This window comes from Etheostoma spectabile, chromosome 3 (genome assembly GCF_008692095.1).
Source record: "Etheostoma spectabile isolate EspeVRDwgs_2016 chromosome 3, UIUC_Espe_1.0, whole genome shotgun sequence".
NCBI classification, from domain to species: Eukaryota; Metazoa; Chordata; class Actinopteri; order Perciformes; family Percidae; genus Etheostoma; species Etheostoma spectabile.
Genome location: NC_045735.1, coordinates 20649296 through 20668179, shown reverse-complemented (window position 1 = coordinate 20668179; position 18884 = coordinate 20649296). Strand labels below are relative to the sequence as shown.

At 40.7% G+C, this 18884-nt stretch overlaps 1 protein-coding gene across 1 annotated transcript in view; it reads left to right on the top strand.

The window, feature by feature from the left end:
* b3glcta (beta 3-glucosyltransferase a) overlaps positions 1-15980 on the top strand; it is a 76035-nt gene extending 60055 nt beyond the window's left edge. The window contains exons 12-16 of the mRNA XM_032502985.1: positions 1958-2071; positions 12531-12630; positions 13050-13169; positions 14045-14189; positions 15411-15980. Of these exons, the coding sequence (XP_032358876.1) occupies positions 1958-2071; positions 12531-12630; positions 13050-13169; positions 14045-14189; positions 15411-15578 (647 nt within the window). The 3' untranslated portion in view covers positions 15579-15980. The remainder of the gene's footprint in view (positions 1-1957; positions 2072-12530; positions 12631-13049; positions 13170-14044; positions 14190-15410) is intronic.
* Positions 15981-18884: the final 2904 nt, after the last annotated feature.

Here is an 18884-nt window from a genome sequence, read left to right as displayed (position 1 = left end):
GTTGTGACATGCATATTTGATAGTGTGATATAGTGTAATTTAGTCTTACAGTAACTATTACTCATTATACATATAGTGCATTTTTACTAAAATGCTAAGTACATTTGCCCGTCATTTCCCAAGACATTTTACATCTCAGTATATCATGCCATTCAGTGACTTAACCAGAAGTCTGACATAAAGTTTTATTTTATTACAAATGTGCATGTGTAGGTTGTGTTTTTGTTCTAAGATGTGTACTATATGTGCTTGTCAGTCTATTTTCAAACTGCTCCTTGACATACCGATTGTCGACTACATAACAGCAGGCAATCAACATCTGACCTGCATGATGCACTTTAGTTTACTTTGGGTAATAATTTCAATGTGGTGATATAAAATAGCAGTGTGATATTTGGAGCCTATTTCATCAGCTCAGTTGTCAGTTTCTCAGAGCCTTCAGAAGCCAGCCAATTCAACTTTTTGTTTTTTAGTTCATTCATTCAGTGCTATATATGTCACTCTGCTTCACTTTTGTTGATTTATGTGAGTTGAACACAGCCCTGAGCTGCTGCTGCTGCTGCAGATTTTTTGGGTATTCTGTCTTTCCCAACCCGCGTACACTCTCGCTTTGACAACCACAAAACCCAGCACAAAACCTCCAGATTGCGTCAGTAAGATCCCAATCAAATCTACAGGAAAACATAAAAACACAAAAAAACAAAGAACCTTTCAGTTGTTGTTGTTATCTTACAGTATGTCAAAGGTTTGCGACGGCCCAGTATTGACTGAGACCCACAGCCAGCAGCTGCAAACTGGGCTGCCATATAATCCCATCGACAGCCACGACCGCTAATGTCCAATAACCAAAAGTGCTTGTTTTTGCCACTGACGGGCTCAGATTGTTATAAGTGTCTGACTACATTATTAAACTAAAGAAAGAAGTTGCTGTTATCCTGCCGTGCTTTAATGTGTAACTTACACACGCAGTGTATGGGCCTTTGTTAGGATGCATTTCTAGCTGTATGCTAGCACAGCCAGCCTCAACTTCAGACTCAAAAGCTGTGCTGTTGGCACAATTCCAAAATGTGTAATTTAAAATCTTTTTAGATAACACAAAGCTACACTTTGTGTACTCCAAAACAACAAACTCCCCAGAACTCCAGCTCTCTCACTAGCTATCCACACTGCTGTCTTCTCATAATGTAGTCAGACACTTATTAATGATAATAATAATCTGAGCCTGTTGGTGGGAACACTGCACTTTTACCGTACGGCTATTGACGCTGCGTATTTGCCCATTAGGATTACATTTCAGCTTGGTTCGTGGCAGCTGGCTGCAGGGCTCTCATCCAATATTGGACCAATTTCAAAAAAAATTGTTCTCATTAGTCACTTGGACACAAATTCACTAGATAAGATACTGAATAAAAAATACTGAAATTCCCTTTTTACGGTTTTTAAAATGTATTCAAACTGGAATTCCTAAATGACAAAAAGGTTTGTCTTGCTTGCAAACAAGACACCACAAACTTATTTAGCAAACGTCTTCCAGTCGCATATACAAATCATTCGGGAAATGCATGAATACAAGTATGTATATACACACACAGTATATACAAACAAAAAATCTACAGATCATCTTGGTAAAGAGCTTTTTCCCTCTACTATACTAGTTCTGATATTTCTGCTTATTTGCAAGCTTGAACATTCAGCAGGGTGGGAAGATCAAAGAAGCATAACATTCAATCTTTTTTTCCTCTGTATTTTCTAGCTTGACTATGCTTCTTCTTTTTTTCTTTTATTAAGAAACCTCTTTAATAGAATGTTGTATCAAAAACAGACATGAGAGAAACCATGTATTGCAATGAAATATCACGTAATTATTTTCTCATGGAAGTCCATTTTGCACTGAACCAGAGGTCTGCATGTTGTGAAACCTAGTAAACACTATTGATTTGTTTCCCCTTTACTCCAGTTCCTGTGATAAAGAAGACTTGGGAAAAGGATGCCTTCTCTTTAGAGTACTACAGCGACCATGCTGATCCTTCAATACCAACCATTAATCTAGGAGTTCCAAATACTGAAAGAGGTAAGTGCACCCTTTATAGGCTAAAGTCTTTCAGGCTCATTTGCAACAACCAATAAAGCTACATGAGAAATGAAATGTCAAAACTAAGTTGAGATCTTAGTAAATTGTGTTGGGATTTTTTAGATTATGGTGCTAAAATCTTTAAAACAATTGCTTTTATATTGTTTCTCTGAGTAATTTTGAGGCAGTAAATGGGTCAGTGCCTTCTGTTTGTTCTTGAATGTGTGGAGCTTCTCTCTTATTGAGAGCTATAAACTGCACATTTACTCATCAGGAGCTTGGCCAACATGCCCTGTTGATATCCACAGACTCCCCATGTTTAAAATAAAGTATAATATAATGTGTATAGTATATAAGTTAATTTCATCACTCGTAGTTTAGTTTTAATCTTGGCATACTTTGACCTTTTGATCCAGACTGACTGTCAGGTCCATCTGTATGAACTCTTATAGCAGCTCCAAGTGTTGTTTTAAGGATAGTATGTGTGTTTGAACGTTTCTAGGCTTTTTTGGCGAGAGTGAGATGAGAAGATCGATACCACTCTTCTATTTACATTAAATATGCTACAGGGGTGCCCAGATAGCTCAGTTGGTAGAGCGGGCGGCCATATATAGAGGTTTATTTCTTGATGCGGCGGGCCCTTGTTCGTCTCCGTCCTGTGGCCCTTTGCTGCATGTTATTCCCACTCTCTCTCCCCTTTCATGTCTTCAGCTGTCCTGTCAATTAAAGGCCTAACATGCCCAAAAGATTATCAAAAAGAAATTATGGCACTGCAGTAAGCCACAGGTTAGCTTTACTTAGCATAATGACTGGTAAGGGGATAAAACAGCTGGCCTAGCTCTTTCTAAGGTAATAAAGTGCTTAGACCAGGTGCGTGTGGGGGTAATGTGCAAGACCAGTGACTTCCTGAAGTCTGGTCATCACCATGTTGTTTCCAGGCAACCATCGGTGACACCAATAAGTGTTGAACTTCAACATTTGTACATGTTTCTGCACAGAACAACCAAACAAGATATACCATGTTTATTAGTAAGCTTTAGAGGTACAGGCTGACTAATTTTGTTACCTTTTGGACAGAGCCAGGCAAGGAACACGTATGACAGTGGTATGTATCTTCTCATTTAACTATCTGAAAGTAGGACAATTAGAGTATTCCTACATTTGCTCAAAAGTAAGTTGAAAACATTTCATCCAAGAGAGAGACCACTGTCCCTCTGAATTGAGAGGCTAACCCTGGTAACAAAGCCCAACGGTGGCTCCCATTGTGGGTGCACCAGGTGTGGCCGACTGAGAGAGCCTGGGACAGACCAGGTTTCTCTGGACGGAAAACAAATTCCCCAGCTCGTCTGACAGCTTGGTGATCCCTCAGGAGAAGCTTTAATCCAACAACATCCTTAAGAAATATGCTGGATGCTAGAAATGCATAACGTAGATAATCAGAAACAAGTAGGAGAACATGTACATAGTGTCACACTGCTCAAAGCTACCCAGGGTAGCTTTTTAAAGACAGCGGTAGCTCTCTGTTTCTGCAGCCTCTTGGTTGCCTGAGCCAGAGGCCATTTGGGCGAGAAATATTTTCCAGTCTGATGGCTGTTGGCACAAAACGGCACCTAAGACCTCTCATGTTGCACTTTAATGGGATGATGCATCGGCTGCAGCAACTTTCATCCCACTGCATGAGAGGGGAGGGATGTTGTTTGAAAGATTCTGGTTTAGTCTGCAGCTTCTCTTCACTGACTATCTCCAGGCAGCTCAGCTCTTTAACAAGGATCTCTTTGCATTGAATCAGTGAAGGATGCAAACTGCCACCAGCTACTTGCTGGAACATGCAGTCTAGTCTGTTACAGAGCGGAGCTTCGTCCAGAATGAAACTCAAGCCTTTCGCTTGTGAAATTGTTCTGCTGTCTCTGTCCAGGTAGTTGTTGTTGATATGCATCCCCCGTACTTGAGGGCCGCCTCATCTCCACCTCCTCGTTGTGGATATTGACAGGTCTCAGTGGCCTCTCGCTTTGTAACAAATCCACTATCAGCTCCTTTGCCTTCCCGACACAGCTACAGATAAATCTTCTCGCACCAATTGTCAATGCTCTCTGATTTAGGTGTGATGTATGCCCGCTGGGGTCATTGGATATGATTTTTTTTAAATCAAATAGTCATGGGAAATATCCACAAGGAAACAGATTTTTGCTGATCTCATTTAAGACCGTTTAATCTGATTTCCAAAAGGTTTGATCAGATTTCCAAGGATGTGTCGCACTCCAGCTGCGCAAATCCGATTTCTAACTGATTTCAAAACCTTTACATAACACCTTAATGTTATTTCTGTCAGCAAACCACATGACTGCTGCCAGAATCTGCAGCAATGAAGGAGTTTGACACTGCGTCTAGTCAAGAGCATGCTGATTGATATTTTCCCTCTATATCGGAAAAATGCCACCAGTAAATCCAAATGTGTGTGTAGTTTACACATAATTGCAACAACCAGTATACCCTGACGTCACCGATGCATTTTGTAAAAGTAGAGTCATAACTGCAGTAAATCTTATGATGGCATACCTAATGTAAAGTTGGAGGTCTGATATGTAAAAAGCAAAAAGGAAGGTGGCTGCACAATCCCTCTTCAGCTTATAATGTGTCACTAATGTGCAGTTGTTTGGAATCAGCCACATTTGACTGAAACCTGCCTGCTTTAAAAAATGTAAAGCTTAAAACATTGATTTTAGGAACATGTCTGGTTGTGTTATACAGTGACTGACTGCTCCGAGTTAACTGTTGGTGTTTAATGTTCATATACTGTGCAGCTGTGATAGTTTTAAAAGACTTGTTGAATTTACAGTTAGAGTTAATAGTTCAAATAGATACAAATACAATCTGGTGGCTTTTTTGTTGACCTATTCTCTATTTCTCTCACTGATTGCTGTGTATTATGTCAACGATTGCATGGTTTCCATCCCATTGGTGGTGATTTACTAGACTGCATTATGCCGAAAGGTGTTCCTAACATCCTGTCCACATGAGAAATAAACATTTAGTATCAAGTGAGTTCAGTATAACATCGCTATCTGAAAACTAAAAAATGCACCTCATACATGCACCTGTGACAGAGAAAGAAAACACATTGAAGCCTTTACAAGGTGCTAGGGCTGTGCAATTAATCAAAATGTAATCGTGATTATGATTTCGGCTCCCAATGACCATAAAAACAGAATAATTGAGAAAAACAGGGATTAGGCTCATTACGTTTTGCAAGTAAACTCCTATTTTCTCTTGTGTTCTAATTAGGAAAAGTATTAAGGCAAATTTCACAGTTGTATGTGTTTTTTGTTTTGTTTTTTTGCTGTTAATTTATTTAACTTTTCCCACTGTTTAAGTTCAATAATTGCAACATCTTTCCAGATGTCGAGTAATCGTGTTAGATTTTCGGGATTTCAATATTGACCTAAATAATCGTGATTATATATTTTTTTCAAATAATTGAGCCCCCCTATAAGGTGCCTGGCAGGGCTGTTAAAGTATATTGCGTTAGATCATTGATCAATGTATATTGTTTATTAATCATTTTTATTATCAATAAATCTGCTTTTTTTATTTGCTCAATCTAATTTGTTGTCAAAGATGTCGTCATATAATTTAAAAGAAACGTCTGTTGTAATTTTCTCGCCGCCCAAGGAGATCTATTCAGATAAATTGTTTTACTCGACCAACAGTCCAGAACTCCCTAAAAGTAAAAAAGTTTACTATGATATCACATAAAGCTAGCTTGACAAGGTGGAACCAGTGAGTGTTTGCCAGTTTTTTCTTGATATCTATTTATTGATGGAGTTTTGGGTGGATAAACTGGAAACCTATTCTAATCTAAAGAATTGTTAAATGATCGTCATTTCCACTTAGCCGACACTACTGATGATATTGGGGTCAGGGCAAAGATGCTGTGTGCTCTTTTCCACAGTTTACATACTGCAAAGCTGGCAGGCTGGCAGCTGGTTAGGCCATGAGAGGAAGAAAAAAAAACCCTGAGTGGATGTCTCAAACCTGCTTATTTGCATACCTTGACATGTTAGCTAGCCCAGGGTGCTGCTGGTGTAAAGTTTGTGTGAGTTTGATGTCTTAGGCCCTGGCTCTGCTCCTCTCAACCGATAAATAATTTTTGTATTTTCTGAAGCCAGTGTTGGATAAGTCTTTCTCATAGATCATATTGAAGAAAGTGTCTCTTTTCCTTTAATTTTGCCTTCCGCTGCATGCCATATTTTGTTCTTGCGGGAGACAACATTCAAGTGTTGGAATTTTGGCAGCAATCCACAGTCCATCATCAAGGCAGCAGGATTTTCTCTAGTTTGGTAGGCTGCCAGATACCGAAGCTCGTGTCAGTTAAGTAACTATGCAAACTGCCAATCAAACAGTAGATTGGATCTTTTTTTACCAGTGGTTTGCCTCTGATGTCTAGAAAAGGTGAGACTTTAAAGTTGATTGGCCCTTGATTAAACACCATGACAACAGAAAATAAAATGTGCATTATAGTGTATCTTTAAAAACAAATATGCAGTAGAGTCAGTCACAAAGGGATATAGTAAAGCCACCAGCCATTGCATTAATCAGATATGTATGTACTGAAAGGATATATGATTGAGGTCAAAGGAAACGTCAGCTAATGTATCTCTCAGTGCCAAATACCCACATGGTACTGAGTCAGTTATCGAACTCAAATTCAGGTTCGATAACTGTCAAAGTCAGGACATAATTTATTTTTTGTTGACCTGTTTGTTTCATTTCTAAGACCTCAAGGTTTATACTTATGCTTGCTGAGAGCTGTCTTGGACTTCATCAACAGTCAAGTCATTAATATGGAGGAATGTGCAGCCACCACCATTAATATTTATTTTTTCACCTTCTACTGACTTCATTGATTCCATTGACTTGCCTTTGCTTTGAGAGCCAAGTCTTAAAACTAGTGTGTGTGTGTGTGTGTGTGTGTGTGTGTGTGTGTGTGTGTGTGTGTGTGTGTGTGTGTGTGTGTGTGTGTGTGTGTGTGTGTGTGTGTGTGGTGTGTGTGTGTGTGTGTGTGTGTGTGTGTGTGTGTGTGTGTGTGTGTGTGTGTGTGTGTGTGTGTCAATCAATTTTAAGCCTTGTTTTTTTTTTCTGTAAATGAAAGCGAGAACAATATATTTTGTTATAAGATGTGTTGGGGGGGGGGGGGGGGGGGGGATCCTGATACTGAAAGCAGCCACGGATGATAGATAGATATACTGCATTATGAAAACATCAATATGAAAACATCAATAAAACTGACCTACAGACTATTTTAACCATGAAATACATTATTCACTTGGTAGCCTGTTGAAACAAGCTTTGACTCCATTTAAAACTAACTGGGTGTGAGGGACCAAGCAGTTAACCCTTGTATGGTATTCGGGTCAAATTGACCCATTTCAAATTTTTATAAGAAGAAAAATGGTACAAGTACATTTTTTCTACCTGAAAATCAATGGACTTACCTTATGTTCTGTGATAAACATGTATTCCAGAGTCAATTCAAAAAATTATTCTGGATATGACCACCACTTGTGTTTTTTCCAATATAAGAATGATCACATAATGGATTTTTAACATGAACAATGACAAAAAATGAATCACACTCCCATTTTTAATTGTGTTCTAGTAGAGACTGATTGCATTCCCTTAACATATACTGTATGTTATCTCAGTTGTTTGAAATTGAGATAAAGACAATATTTGTTAATAGAATTGCTTATAAAACCCCATATAAGTCACAGGTCGATTTGACCCGTGGGATACGAGAGGGTCCCGAAAGTGAAGACAATACAAGGGTTATGCAAAAGGAAAGTTCAAAAGTAAGGGGTTTTATTTCCCAAAAATCGTTACAACAAAATGAAGATAAAGTTTTGGGCCCGTACAAGAGGTCAAATAAACAGACAGTAACTAAATCTCTGAACATAAGAGACTCAAAAATACAGCTGACCTACTACCAAAGAAACAAACCTACCTAACAACTTATTCCAAAAGACATGTACTTGTACTTCACCTTAACTCAACAAAAATACTCAAATAGAAATCTAAACCCTATAATATCTAAGGAGATATGACCCCGGACATAACAAGTAGTGGTAGTGTCCAATTAGGCTACCTCCCCTATAAAGCTGCTCCTGCTCCAAGCACCCCCCTTTAAGCCAGCAGACTTCCTGGATCCCTCCCAGGTGTGGAATCCAACACGGGTAAGCTTAAAAACAAATAGTTATACAAACAGAATGACAATCCAAAAGTTACTAATGGTGCGCGCTCCCTAAAAGATACTTCTATATGGTCAACTAAATAAAGTGTAATGTATGTGAAATGAACCAAGTGTCCTGTGAGTTATTTGTAACTAAATAAATGTTTGCAACAACTGTATAATGTGGATGAAAAAAGTATATAAACTAATCCTAAGGAAAAATATAAGTGCATGAGGTTACTGCTGGTTGTGTGGCCATCTCACAGGATGATGTTCCTCCTTGGGTCCCTGTAGAAGCACCACCCCCACACCCCTCTCAGAGGCATCAGTCTTTACTAGGAACAGTGTCTCAAAGTTTGCACTGTAAAACAGGGCTCTTACTCCGAGATTTTTGAATACCCTTGAAAGCTGCCACCGCCTCCCCGGTCCATTGAACCTTGTTGGGTCATCTTGAGCCCATCTTATCCTTGAGGAGGTTCACATGAAGCATGCAGTAAGACCGCTGATGCCCTGGAGTGGAGACCTGATAGGTGGTGGGCCCCGACTTTTTCTTCACCTCAAAAGGCCCCTGCCATTTTGAAAGGAGCTTACGGTCACTGGTAGGCAACATAACCAAGACTTTCTGGCCCGGTTGAAAGCCTCTCTGTCCAGCTGACTTGTCATGCTAAGTCTTTTGGTGCTTTTGGGCCTCCATCATGTGTGTCTGGGCTAGTTCCCCCATTTGCTGCAGTTTCTCTCTCATCTGGACAACATAGGAAATTACATTAATAGTCCCTTCCCCTTAACTCCTCCCCAAAGTATCCCTCAATAAGGCTAGAGGACCCCTCACCTCATGACCATAGAGTAGTTCAAAAGGGGAAAAACCTGTGGAAGCTTGAGGTACCTCACTGTATGCAAAGAGGAGGTAGGGAAGCCAGTGATCCCAGTCAGATCCAGTCTTTCACAAACTTAGGGAGTATTTGCTTGAGGGTCTGATTGAATTGCTCTGTCAGCCCATCTGTTTGCGGGTGGTAGGGCATAGTGTGCACACTCTTTATGCCGAGACATTTAGACATGAAACTATTGCCTTGGTCTGTTAAAATTTAACAAGGGAAACCAACTCTTGAGAAAAATTGCACCAAGGAAAAAGCCACAGTTTTTGCTTTAACTGATTTCAATGGGAAGACTTCTGGATATTTAGTTGCATAGTCGGTTACTACCAACATGAAGCGGTTTGCTTTTCTCCACCGAACCAACAATATCCATCCCAAGACGCTCAAAGGGGATACCTATAACGGAGAGGTTGAAGTGGAGCTTTGGAAGGACTTTTCATTGATGTCTTTTGGCACTGACACGCTACTGCAATTCTCTCAAAGGTAATTAGAAAATGTTCAACATCATAATTTTCTGTTAATTTTTCAAGTGTAGGCTCATGAAAGGATCGAGACTGACCAGCTGAAGACATAGTGGGGTTAGATCAGACTCTGTAGAGTGTGAGGTTTGGGCCTTTGGATCATACACATTCAAATCCTAGTCCCCAGAGGGATCTGACACTGTGGAAGCAGGCTCTGGTACTGGAGATGTGGGAACCTCTACCTCTTACTGCAGAAGGCAAAGCTGCTGCTGTAGTGCTTTGAACTGGCTCTCCTGAAGGTTGGCTTCCTCTCTCGATTTTGCCTCCTGGGCCTCCTGTGGATCCATAAATGACAGCATGATCCCTGCCAGGTCACTCAGCGTTGACTCTCTGCCATCTTCATCCTCAGCGCTTGATGCTCCGTTTAGTGCTTCACCTTCCATCACGTCCTCACCGTCCACCCGGTGTCCTCTCTCTGTATGGGTTGACGCAGTCTTCTTATTCTCTATCCGCCCGCCTCTTGTAACTCTCCCTCCTCGCATGCTTCACAAAAATGGAGGAAAACCAAAATGGTGGAAAATGCAAAAAAAAAAAACTTGTACTCCTCAACTGGCTTATTCCACCACTGCCACCATATGTGAGGGACCAAGCAGTTAAGCAAGAGGAGTTGCAAGGAAAGTTGAAGAGGAAGGGTTTTTATTTCCCAAAAATCATTACAACAAAATTAAGATAAAGTTTTGAGTCCATAAAAGAGGTCAAATAAACAGACATTAACTAAAGCCCTGAACATAAGAGACTCAAAAGTACAACTGACCAAGGGGACTTATATATTGGCTGATCAGACTGATTTTGACACACAGGGGGAGACCAACAATAACACTACTACCTAAACTACAAATAACCTGCCTAAAAACTTATTCCAAAAGAAATGTACTTTTTACTTGACCTTAACTCAACAAAAATACTCAAATATAAATCTAAACCCCAAAATATCTAAGGAGAGAATGAAATCTGTAGTCACAAAGAAATGAATGAAGTCTTGTATAAACACAAAAACCTTGCTGGATATATATTTTGAAAATGGAAAGGAACTCAACAGTTTGAGGTTACAAATGTGTCATAGTCAAGATAAAGGAAGGGAGGGGGTGATGCAAGACCTTGCAATGGGAAAATGGCTTAAGAACTTTATCAGGTAAATACTTCAATCTTTCAGGGTCAAGTGTGGTATGCTTACCAAAAACAAACGCACACACAAAGGGATAGCTAATACCAAGTGATAGACACTTCTGAGACACTTTGTGCAGTATCATTCTCAAATGTAATGGTGACGGGTCTCATTTTGGTGCTGACATTTAAATACTGATACAGGCTGCATGAGACATGACCATGGAACTTACTGCATCTTCCCGTGCCCCTGAACATCCCTCACTAACCTCCGCAAACCAGAAATGAGATTGCCAGGCTTGTCTGGAGATCTGCCTCTAAAAGTGTGTTTTTGGATTGTGTTGCTGTCAGCAGTTCAAGGTGTCCTTTCTTATTCTATATTCAGATACTAGGGGAAGAACACCTTGGGTGCCTTTATAAATAAAACAGTAGGGCCTCAGTATTCTTTGCGATGCTTGCCACCGGGGATTTCCATGTCTCAGTTCTCAGCCCTGATGGTTTGCAGATATTTGGATTCTGAGTATATTTTTTTCGGGTTCCTCTACCACTTGTGTACCACCACATCACTGTTTTTGTTTTCAGGAGTTGGCAGAATATTTTGTTCCATCTGAGAGTCATGTCAAACATGCCAGCGTAGGAAAAGTTTGATCATCCTGGCCCATCATGCCAGACTTACCTTATTATTTCTTTTGAGATGCCAGAACATAGACAACCGCTTTCTCTGTGCTCACAAAGTTATACAGAGGACACATCCTCACATTGAAAAGATTTCCTTTGTGTTGTACGATAGGAGTCTTAAAAAGGTGGCAGAGTCATTTTGCCCCTTGAATGTTTGACACTTGTTTTCTCACTGCAGTGATGTGTCCGCCTGCAGCCACGTCTGCTTTTGAGGTGTCCTTGTGCTCAATGCAAAACCGCTACTTGTTGTCAGTTTAATGTTTAAATATAAGTTGCAAATGTTCTGCACCCTTGTTAGGTTAGGGCTAGTCTCACATCGCCAGATCTGACTACACCACAGATACCTTTCAGGACAAGAGGTGAAAAAGCGCTTCGCTCCGGATGCAAAATCGTCTCAGGAAGGAACTTAGTCCCAAAAGGTCCCAGTTAGAGAGTAAATGCCGTTCTTTGTAAATGTTTTAAATGATTCTTAGAAAGAACCAAGCAGGTTTGCCTTGTTGCGCCGTCCAAATTTCCCTTAAAACTTGCCATTTTCAGCGTGTAGCTTGCCACCTTGAAGGTTGTTGTTGTCGTTTCCCGTAGCAATGGGGTTTTACAAACGGCAACACACAGACAAAAGGAGAGACGCAAAGCCTGACATTTGCCGTGTGGATATGCTTTATCATGGAAATGTGCTTCTGGGGATGCAGACTAGGTTAGAGCACAGTAGTCCTACTCATTTGTATTGCCTCTTCAAAGGCTACTAACAAGAGCAGGAAAGTCTAATTAACAAAGTCTTTTTTTGATATTGTGTAAATAAACCAGTTACAGTAATGTCTTATCCAAGGTAATATGTTGACACCTTTTCAAATCTTTTAGCGTCATTCATGACTTCACTTTTTCCTCTTTATGGCAGAGCTGTTGTCCTGTGTGTGTTTGTGTGTATGCAGGCGTGTGTGTGCATGTAAGTGCATTTTTCTAACAAGGTCATTTATCTTTGGGAACCAGAAAACCGCACCTGGTCAATATGTGATTAAGTCGTACAGGCCAGTGCATTGATATCATGCCTCTGTTTGCAGGCCACTGCGGGAAAACATTTGCAATCCTTCAACGGTTTCTAAGCAGCTCTGTCCCAAACACCAAGTGGCTCCTTGTTGTGGACGATGACACACTCATCAGGTATATTTTCACGATGTGGAAATGGCTTTTTCAACATAGTGTTTCACAGTGTCTTATTTTTTAAATGCCATGCTTTCATTTCCCTCAAAGAGTGACATTTATTCATGCATTATGTGACAGATTCAGTCTCAGCCATGAAAAGGTTTCCACAGTGAAAGAGAATTAAGTAATTCTGCGGAAATTGGTTCCAGAGATAAAACCATCCTGCTGAACATCTAAAAAGCTCACTACATAAATTGAAGTCCAGCTGGCTTCACTTTATATCCATCCGGTTGCCTCTCTGTGTGGAAGCCTCTGGCTGTGTAATAGTGCCTGAGGGAGAGCAGTTATATCACAGCTTCTCAACGGACAGTTTCATATGTGCGTACGCATAGGGATGTGTGTATAATGATGATGGGTTTGATCTGTGCTTCCTGTAGCCTCTCCAGACTGCAGGTCTTGCTGAGCTGTTACAACCCCTCTGAACCAGTGAGTCTCGGGGAGAGGTACGGCTACGGCCTGAGCCAAGGCGGCTACAGCTACATCACGGGGGGTGGAGGGTGAGTTTTACTCCTCAGATGCTCGGGGAATAATGATGAAAGATACAGGCAAGCACGGGGACTATAAAATATGTAATGGAAGACCTGTAATCTGTATTTTACAGATAAACCATTTCAATTCACTTTAAAATTACTTTGCACCCTTGAGGGAAATTTTGACTTGCAGGTCTACACACTGTTACATTAAAGATACTAAATGAAAATATGGACTAACCACAAAATACCGTAAAAAGATGGTCATCGGTTGACAAGACAGGGAGTCGATGCTTCACACTACATCATGCAAACTGTCGGTTACTGCTAGAAAACCTATAGCATAAAAGAGCCATAATTTCTTATTACATACAAGAAAGTAGGCATGTAGGCAATAAGCACACATGCTCTGCCAGCTCCGAGTGCTGGAGGAAAGCTGTACAATATAATCTTGAGCTGTGTGAGAAACTCTATTTAGGGACACATCACTTGCTGTGACACTTTACAACACTGCTACCGACAGATTTCTCAAAGTGATATCTTCTAATAACTGTTTTGAGTGGCAATGAGCCATTTCTTTTTTTTCTCCTTTTTTTTTTTTTGGACAAGCCAAGATTTGTTTGTTTTTTTATGTGTAATTGCGTCTCTTTTCAAAGAGAACCGGGCCGGTTCACAGAAAACCACATCTCCCTCTCAGCTTGATTTTCAGTTTCACTCACGACTCCGTCGCCCTCTCACTGGCTGAATGAAATGAGCTAAGATGACAGCTGAAAGACATACTTATTATTGTCTGGTCATATTTTGAACATTTGCTTCTAACCGGATCATTTACAGTGCAGCTAAATCGGCTGTGTTACGTGTCTCTTTTAACACGTCTGATGTCCGTCTCTGTGATGCTGCAGTATGGTGTTCAGCAGGGAGGCTGTGGTCCAACTTCTTAACAGCGGCTGCAAGTGCTACAGCAATGATGCGCCGGATGACATGGTGCTGGGAATGTGCCTCAATGCCCTCGGACTTCCTGTCACGCACAGTCCACTCTTCCATCAGGTGTATTATCACTCTTACAATACATCCTTTGAGTGTGTCTCTGTGTGTGTGTGTGTGTGTGTGTGTGTGTGTGTGTGTGTGTGTGTGTGTGTGTGTGTGTGTGGTGTGTGTGTGTGTGTGTGTGTGTGTGTGGGTGTGTGTGGGGGGGGGGGGGGGGGTTGCCTACTGTATGGTGCTGAGACTGAAGTGGTTACCCATTTTGGAATTAAATACCATCCGTGTATTTTCTTGCCAAAGTATACTGGAAATAATTTAATTTAGAATTTAATTATTTTTGGCTTGGGGAAAAGTCATCACTTTAAATCTCGTCAGCAGTGTTCAGTCTAAGGGGAGGTTTTGCAGTGCCATACGGGGCACCTTTAAACAAAGCAAGTCGTATTTCATCAGCGGTTTTGCAGACTCATCATCATCCAGAGACAGATAGAGACTTCTTATCTCATCTTATTGGTAGTCGACAGCACAAGCGGCCCATATCTGATATTCAGAGGCCCCGCACGCCCTCACGGGTGCTTTCAGTTTTGCTGGCTGATTACACCTCTGCTTATGTTTAAGTCATCTTAAATCTCTGCACTTGTAATTCTAAGTCGGAGATATCAGGAATGTCTCACAGCCGCGATATCACCCATTTGGCATAGAGAAGAAAAATGACTGCAATTCTGGCAGTTATGTGAGGTTTCCCATTCTTCCCATTCTGCTGACATGATGTAAATGCTGCATCATGGCACATTCTCGTTGTATGGGATGGATGGGAAAGATACGCACTGGTATAACTCGCTACTGTTCACATCATTGGACAACTTAAGACGGTTGCAGAATTGGTTTTGTGAAGGTTAGGAACATTGTGATTGTGTACTGCAATTATAGTACAATATATATGAGTTTAGTCACCCTGCATGATAGATATTTGTTTAATACCAGCAGACATATGGACTTGTCATAGTAGGAAAAGCACAGGTGTTGCTAATAACATTATCAATGACTCTATTAAGTCTGTAAATAAGTGAAATCAGCTGTGTGAGTGCACCGTGTGTGTGTAGGATCTCAGAGAAACAATTTGAATAAAATCAACTGCTCCATTGCTCGGTTTTTCGGTATGCAGCATCTGTTTCAACATAAACTCACACGTTCATGCCTTCACTCTTGCTCTGTGTACAGCACTTGCACCCAGTCTCTTGTGGCCGCTTCCAAATATAAATTACTATACTTAATCTTACCTTTCAGGCGCGCCCAGAGGACTATTCCAGAGACTTCTTAGCACACCAGGTGCCCATCTCTTTCCATAAACACTGGAACATCGACCCCATTGCTGTTTTCAACAAATGGCTTAAGGATGACTTGAGGGCAGACGCTTCAGATGGACTTAATAAGAGCGCTAAGACGGAGCTATAATCATTTTATGTGTGTGTGTGTGTGTGTGTGTGTGTGTGTGTGTGTGTGTGTGCGCGTGCGCGTGTGTGCGTGTTTTGAAGTCATGGAACTGAAACATTGTCCTTCACAGATGTAAATGTTTTTGTATTGTTGATGTTGAGCTGTTATTAAAGGGGCCATGCAAGTGTCATGACTTAATCTGTGAGTGTCTTTATGGATGAGTAACTGAGGTTACAGTTATTTTGGAGATATGGATATTATACTGTATATTTCTATCATGTGAAAAATCTGAATCTTACAGAGGAAGATCTTCTCGGGTAGATATTGTGTACAATGCTACGGCTAGTGCTCTATTTCGACATAACAGTATAAATATTTGAGATTTAGTTTTCTATTTCTTTGGAGGCCTATTGTAGACTTTAGTATTAAAGGTCCCATGGCATGAAAATGTCACTTTCATTAATATGTGTTCCCCCAGCCTGCCTATGGCCCCCCAGTGGCTAGAAATGGTGATAGGTGTAAACCCAGCCCAGGGTATCCTGCTCTGCCTTTGAGAAAATGAAAGCTCAGATGGGTTGATCTGGAATCTTGCTCCTTATGAGGTCATAAGGGGCAAGGTTACCCCTTTCTCTGCTTTGCCCGCCCAGAGAATTTGGCCCACCCATGAGAGAGAGACATCATGGCTTTTAAACAAGCAAAGTTGGTCAAAGTCACATACCACCCCCCCACCCCCCACAGTAAGATACAGTATTAGAGGACCACTAAGACCTATATAAAAGCATCCCAAGAGCACCATGTCACGAGACCTTTAAGCAGTAATATATGAATGATGAAGCTGTTAAAGGTTAATTGAGGCTGAGACTAAGATGGTGAAACGCAGACTGTGTGGTGCAGCTAAATGGTTTTAAAGCTCTCTAAAGTATGCTGAAAGTTTGTAATTACTTCCGAAATGTTCCCAACACGGAGACTATAACGTTTTCTCAGGTAGATAAACGTCTTACTTTCTACTCACCTAAACAACCTCATTAGACTTTTGGCTAAGACCATCTGTTTCCCAACGCTCTCTTTGACCTCAGTCACAGGAAGAAAAAAAAGGAGCATAATTTCATGGACATACTTTAAATTACAAACATTAGCTGATCCACTGAGGTACGAGGTAGAAATTAGTTTTATCAACATCATTACCCATTTTTTCATTTTCATTTTTTTTCCCACTAAATGAACTGTCTCTGATAATTAATTGGCATACCCAATGACTTGCTGACCATTATTAAAGGTCTTTCAAAGACCTTGAGTCTCTGTTGACGGATTAAACCTTTCTCCTGGCTGTTTGCCAAACTAAAAAATTCATTTGGGGCTGTAATGCTTCATTCTCAGTAAAAAACACTGGAAATAGAAGCCGCCTCACAGTCGCAAAGGAGAACCTGAGGATTAGGAAATGCTGGATACTAATTACACTCAACTGATGGAAATTTGAAATGTTAATGTGGGAAAAGTCATTACTGTCGGTCTGTGGAAGACACGCTGTAACACAGAAGATGTTCCTCTGCTCATAGACTCTGTCACTATCGTGGTGCTAAATTTACACTGTCCTAATAGCAGTAGGCTGGCTTGAGTTCATGAAAAGTCTATTAGCCTCAGGCTTTTGAAGCAGTGCAATAAGTCAAGCCGACATCTCCTCACACACCTGTGAATTGTATCCTTTTTGCAGGAAACAAGTAAAATTCCTTGTGGGACTCACCCACACATAAAGTGATGAGTGGTGGGAAGACAGTACTTTGCACCGAGGGAGATCCTCTTCCTAATTCTAAGTAGGTCCTCACAACACGCTTGCTCCTCCAGTATTTCTAGCGTGTCAGCAACAACATCCCATTTGGGTTCTACTTTGTCTGCCGGTTGAATTTTATGCTTTAATCCTTATCCAACACAGAAAAATTAGTGAAGCACAGCATTTCCTCCGAAAGACATTCTCTATTCCCTCTTTGTTGAGTTCTTAGATATACTGAGGTTATGCACTCCACCCCCTCAGAAGAAAATTCAACAGACGTTAAGAGTGCCCTGCCACATGTATTTCATTCCTTTGTGGTAATGTCTGAAGTTCTACTATGGACTCTGTAACTTGGTTACCTTGTTTGAAGCCATTCTAGAGTGGTATAAAAAGCCTGCAGCAAGACTCAGCTCCATTTGTGCCAGTTCTCATTAATATTCAACGAGCTAAGCTGCTTGACTCTGATTGGCTAACAGCTAGCCAATGAGAGCCTGGCTATCAGCTTCCTTTAACCAGCGCAACTGGGCTCATGAATAGTAATGAGCTAAGTCAACATGACGTCAGACTGACCAGCTGTTCTGATTGGCCGGATTTCTCCTCATATTTCTTTTCAGTGGCTAGAGCTGACAGAGGAGGTAGCAGTTCATTTTTACATTCACGACATAACACAAACACACTTGGACCTGACTTTTTTTTTTTTTTTTTTTAAAGTTTTGTGTGGCTGGGCACCTTTAAAAGAAAAATATGTTTTTGGAAATAACTGTTGGATCATATTCTTTGTAGATGTTATTGTCCTACAGAAAGGTCTAAATGTTTCAAGGCATCTCCATTCTGCCAGATATAAAACTCTGAAGCAGAAATACTAAATTCTTAATTTACATTTTATTTTTTCGGGGCCTGAAGAAATCTCGTCTCAAAAGATGTGTAACTTTGAACGCAGAGAAAATCCAATGTTCACCAAAAGACATGACTTGAGTGTCCTCAGTAGTCAGAGCACCACGGTCTACAGAGTGACGTCCTAACCCTGCTCCAATCATCCGCTATGCAGCTCGGAACGTGGCTTTGATCATCACTTTAGACACTGAAGGGACTCGGCATCAAAAAGCATTCAAAAAACCACCACAGATGCCTCATTCCAGTCATTTGTGCCACAATATTGCTCTGTGAACAGTTTTTGTAAATATGTTTTTTGTCTTTTGTTCTCTTTGGTATTATCAGAATTCACCATTTTCATCCAGTTGGGGTTGTATTTATTATGTGCTCATAATAATGAAATGATCAAAAGACAAGAATGGGCCCAATTCTGGAGGAGAGGCAAAATCTCTAATGGGTCTGTAAGGCTTTACTTGACAATATTCATCCTTTGATCTAAATTTTAAAGGCTGGATTCACTGAAATTGCAATGAATATCCACTTGCTTACTTCTAGGTTTTAATGCAGACAGTTTTGTTTGTCCAGGTGTTTAGTTATCGGCCTTTTGATACTTTCTACCAAAGCAATAGTCACCCTAAAAACCGTGGGCTGCATGTTTTGTAATTTGGGCGAAGTTGCCCTTTAGA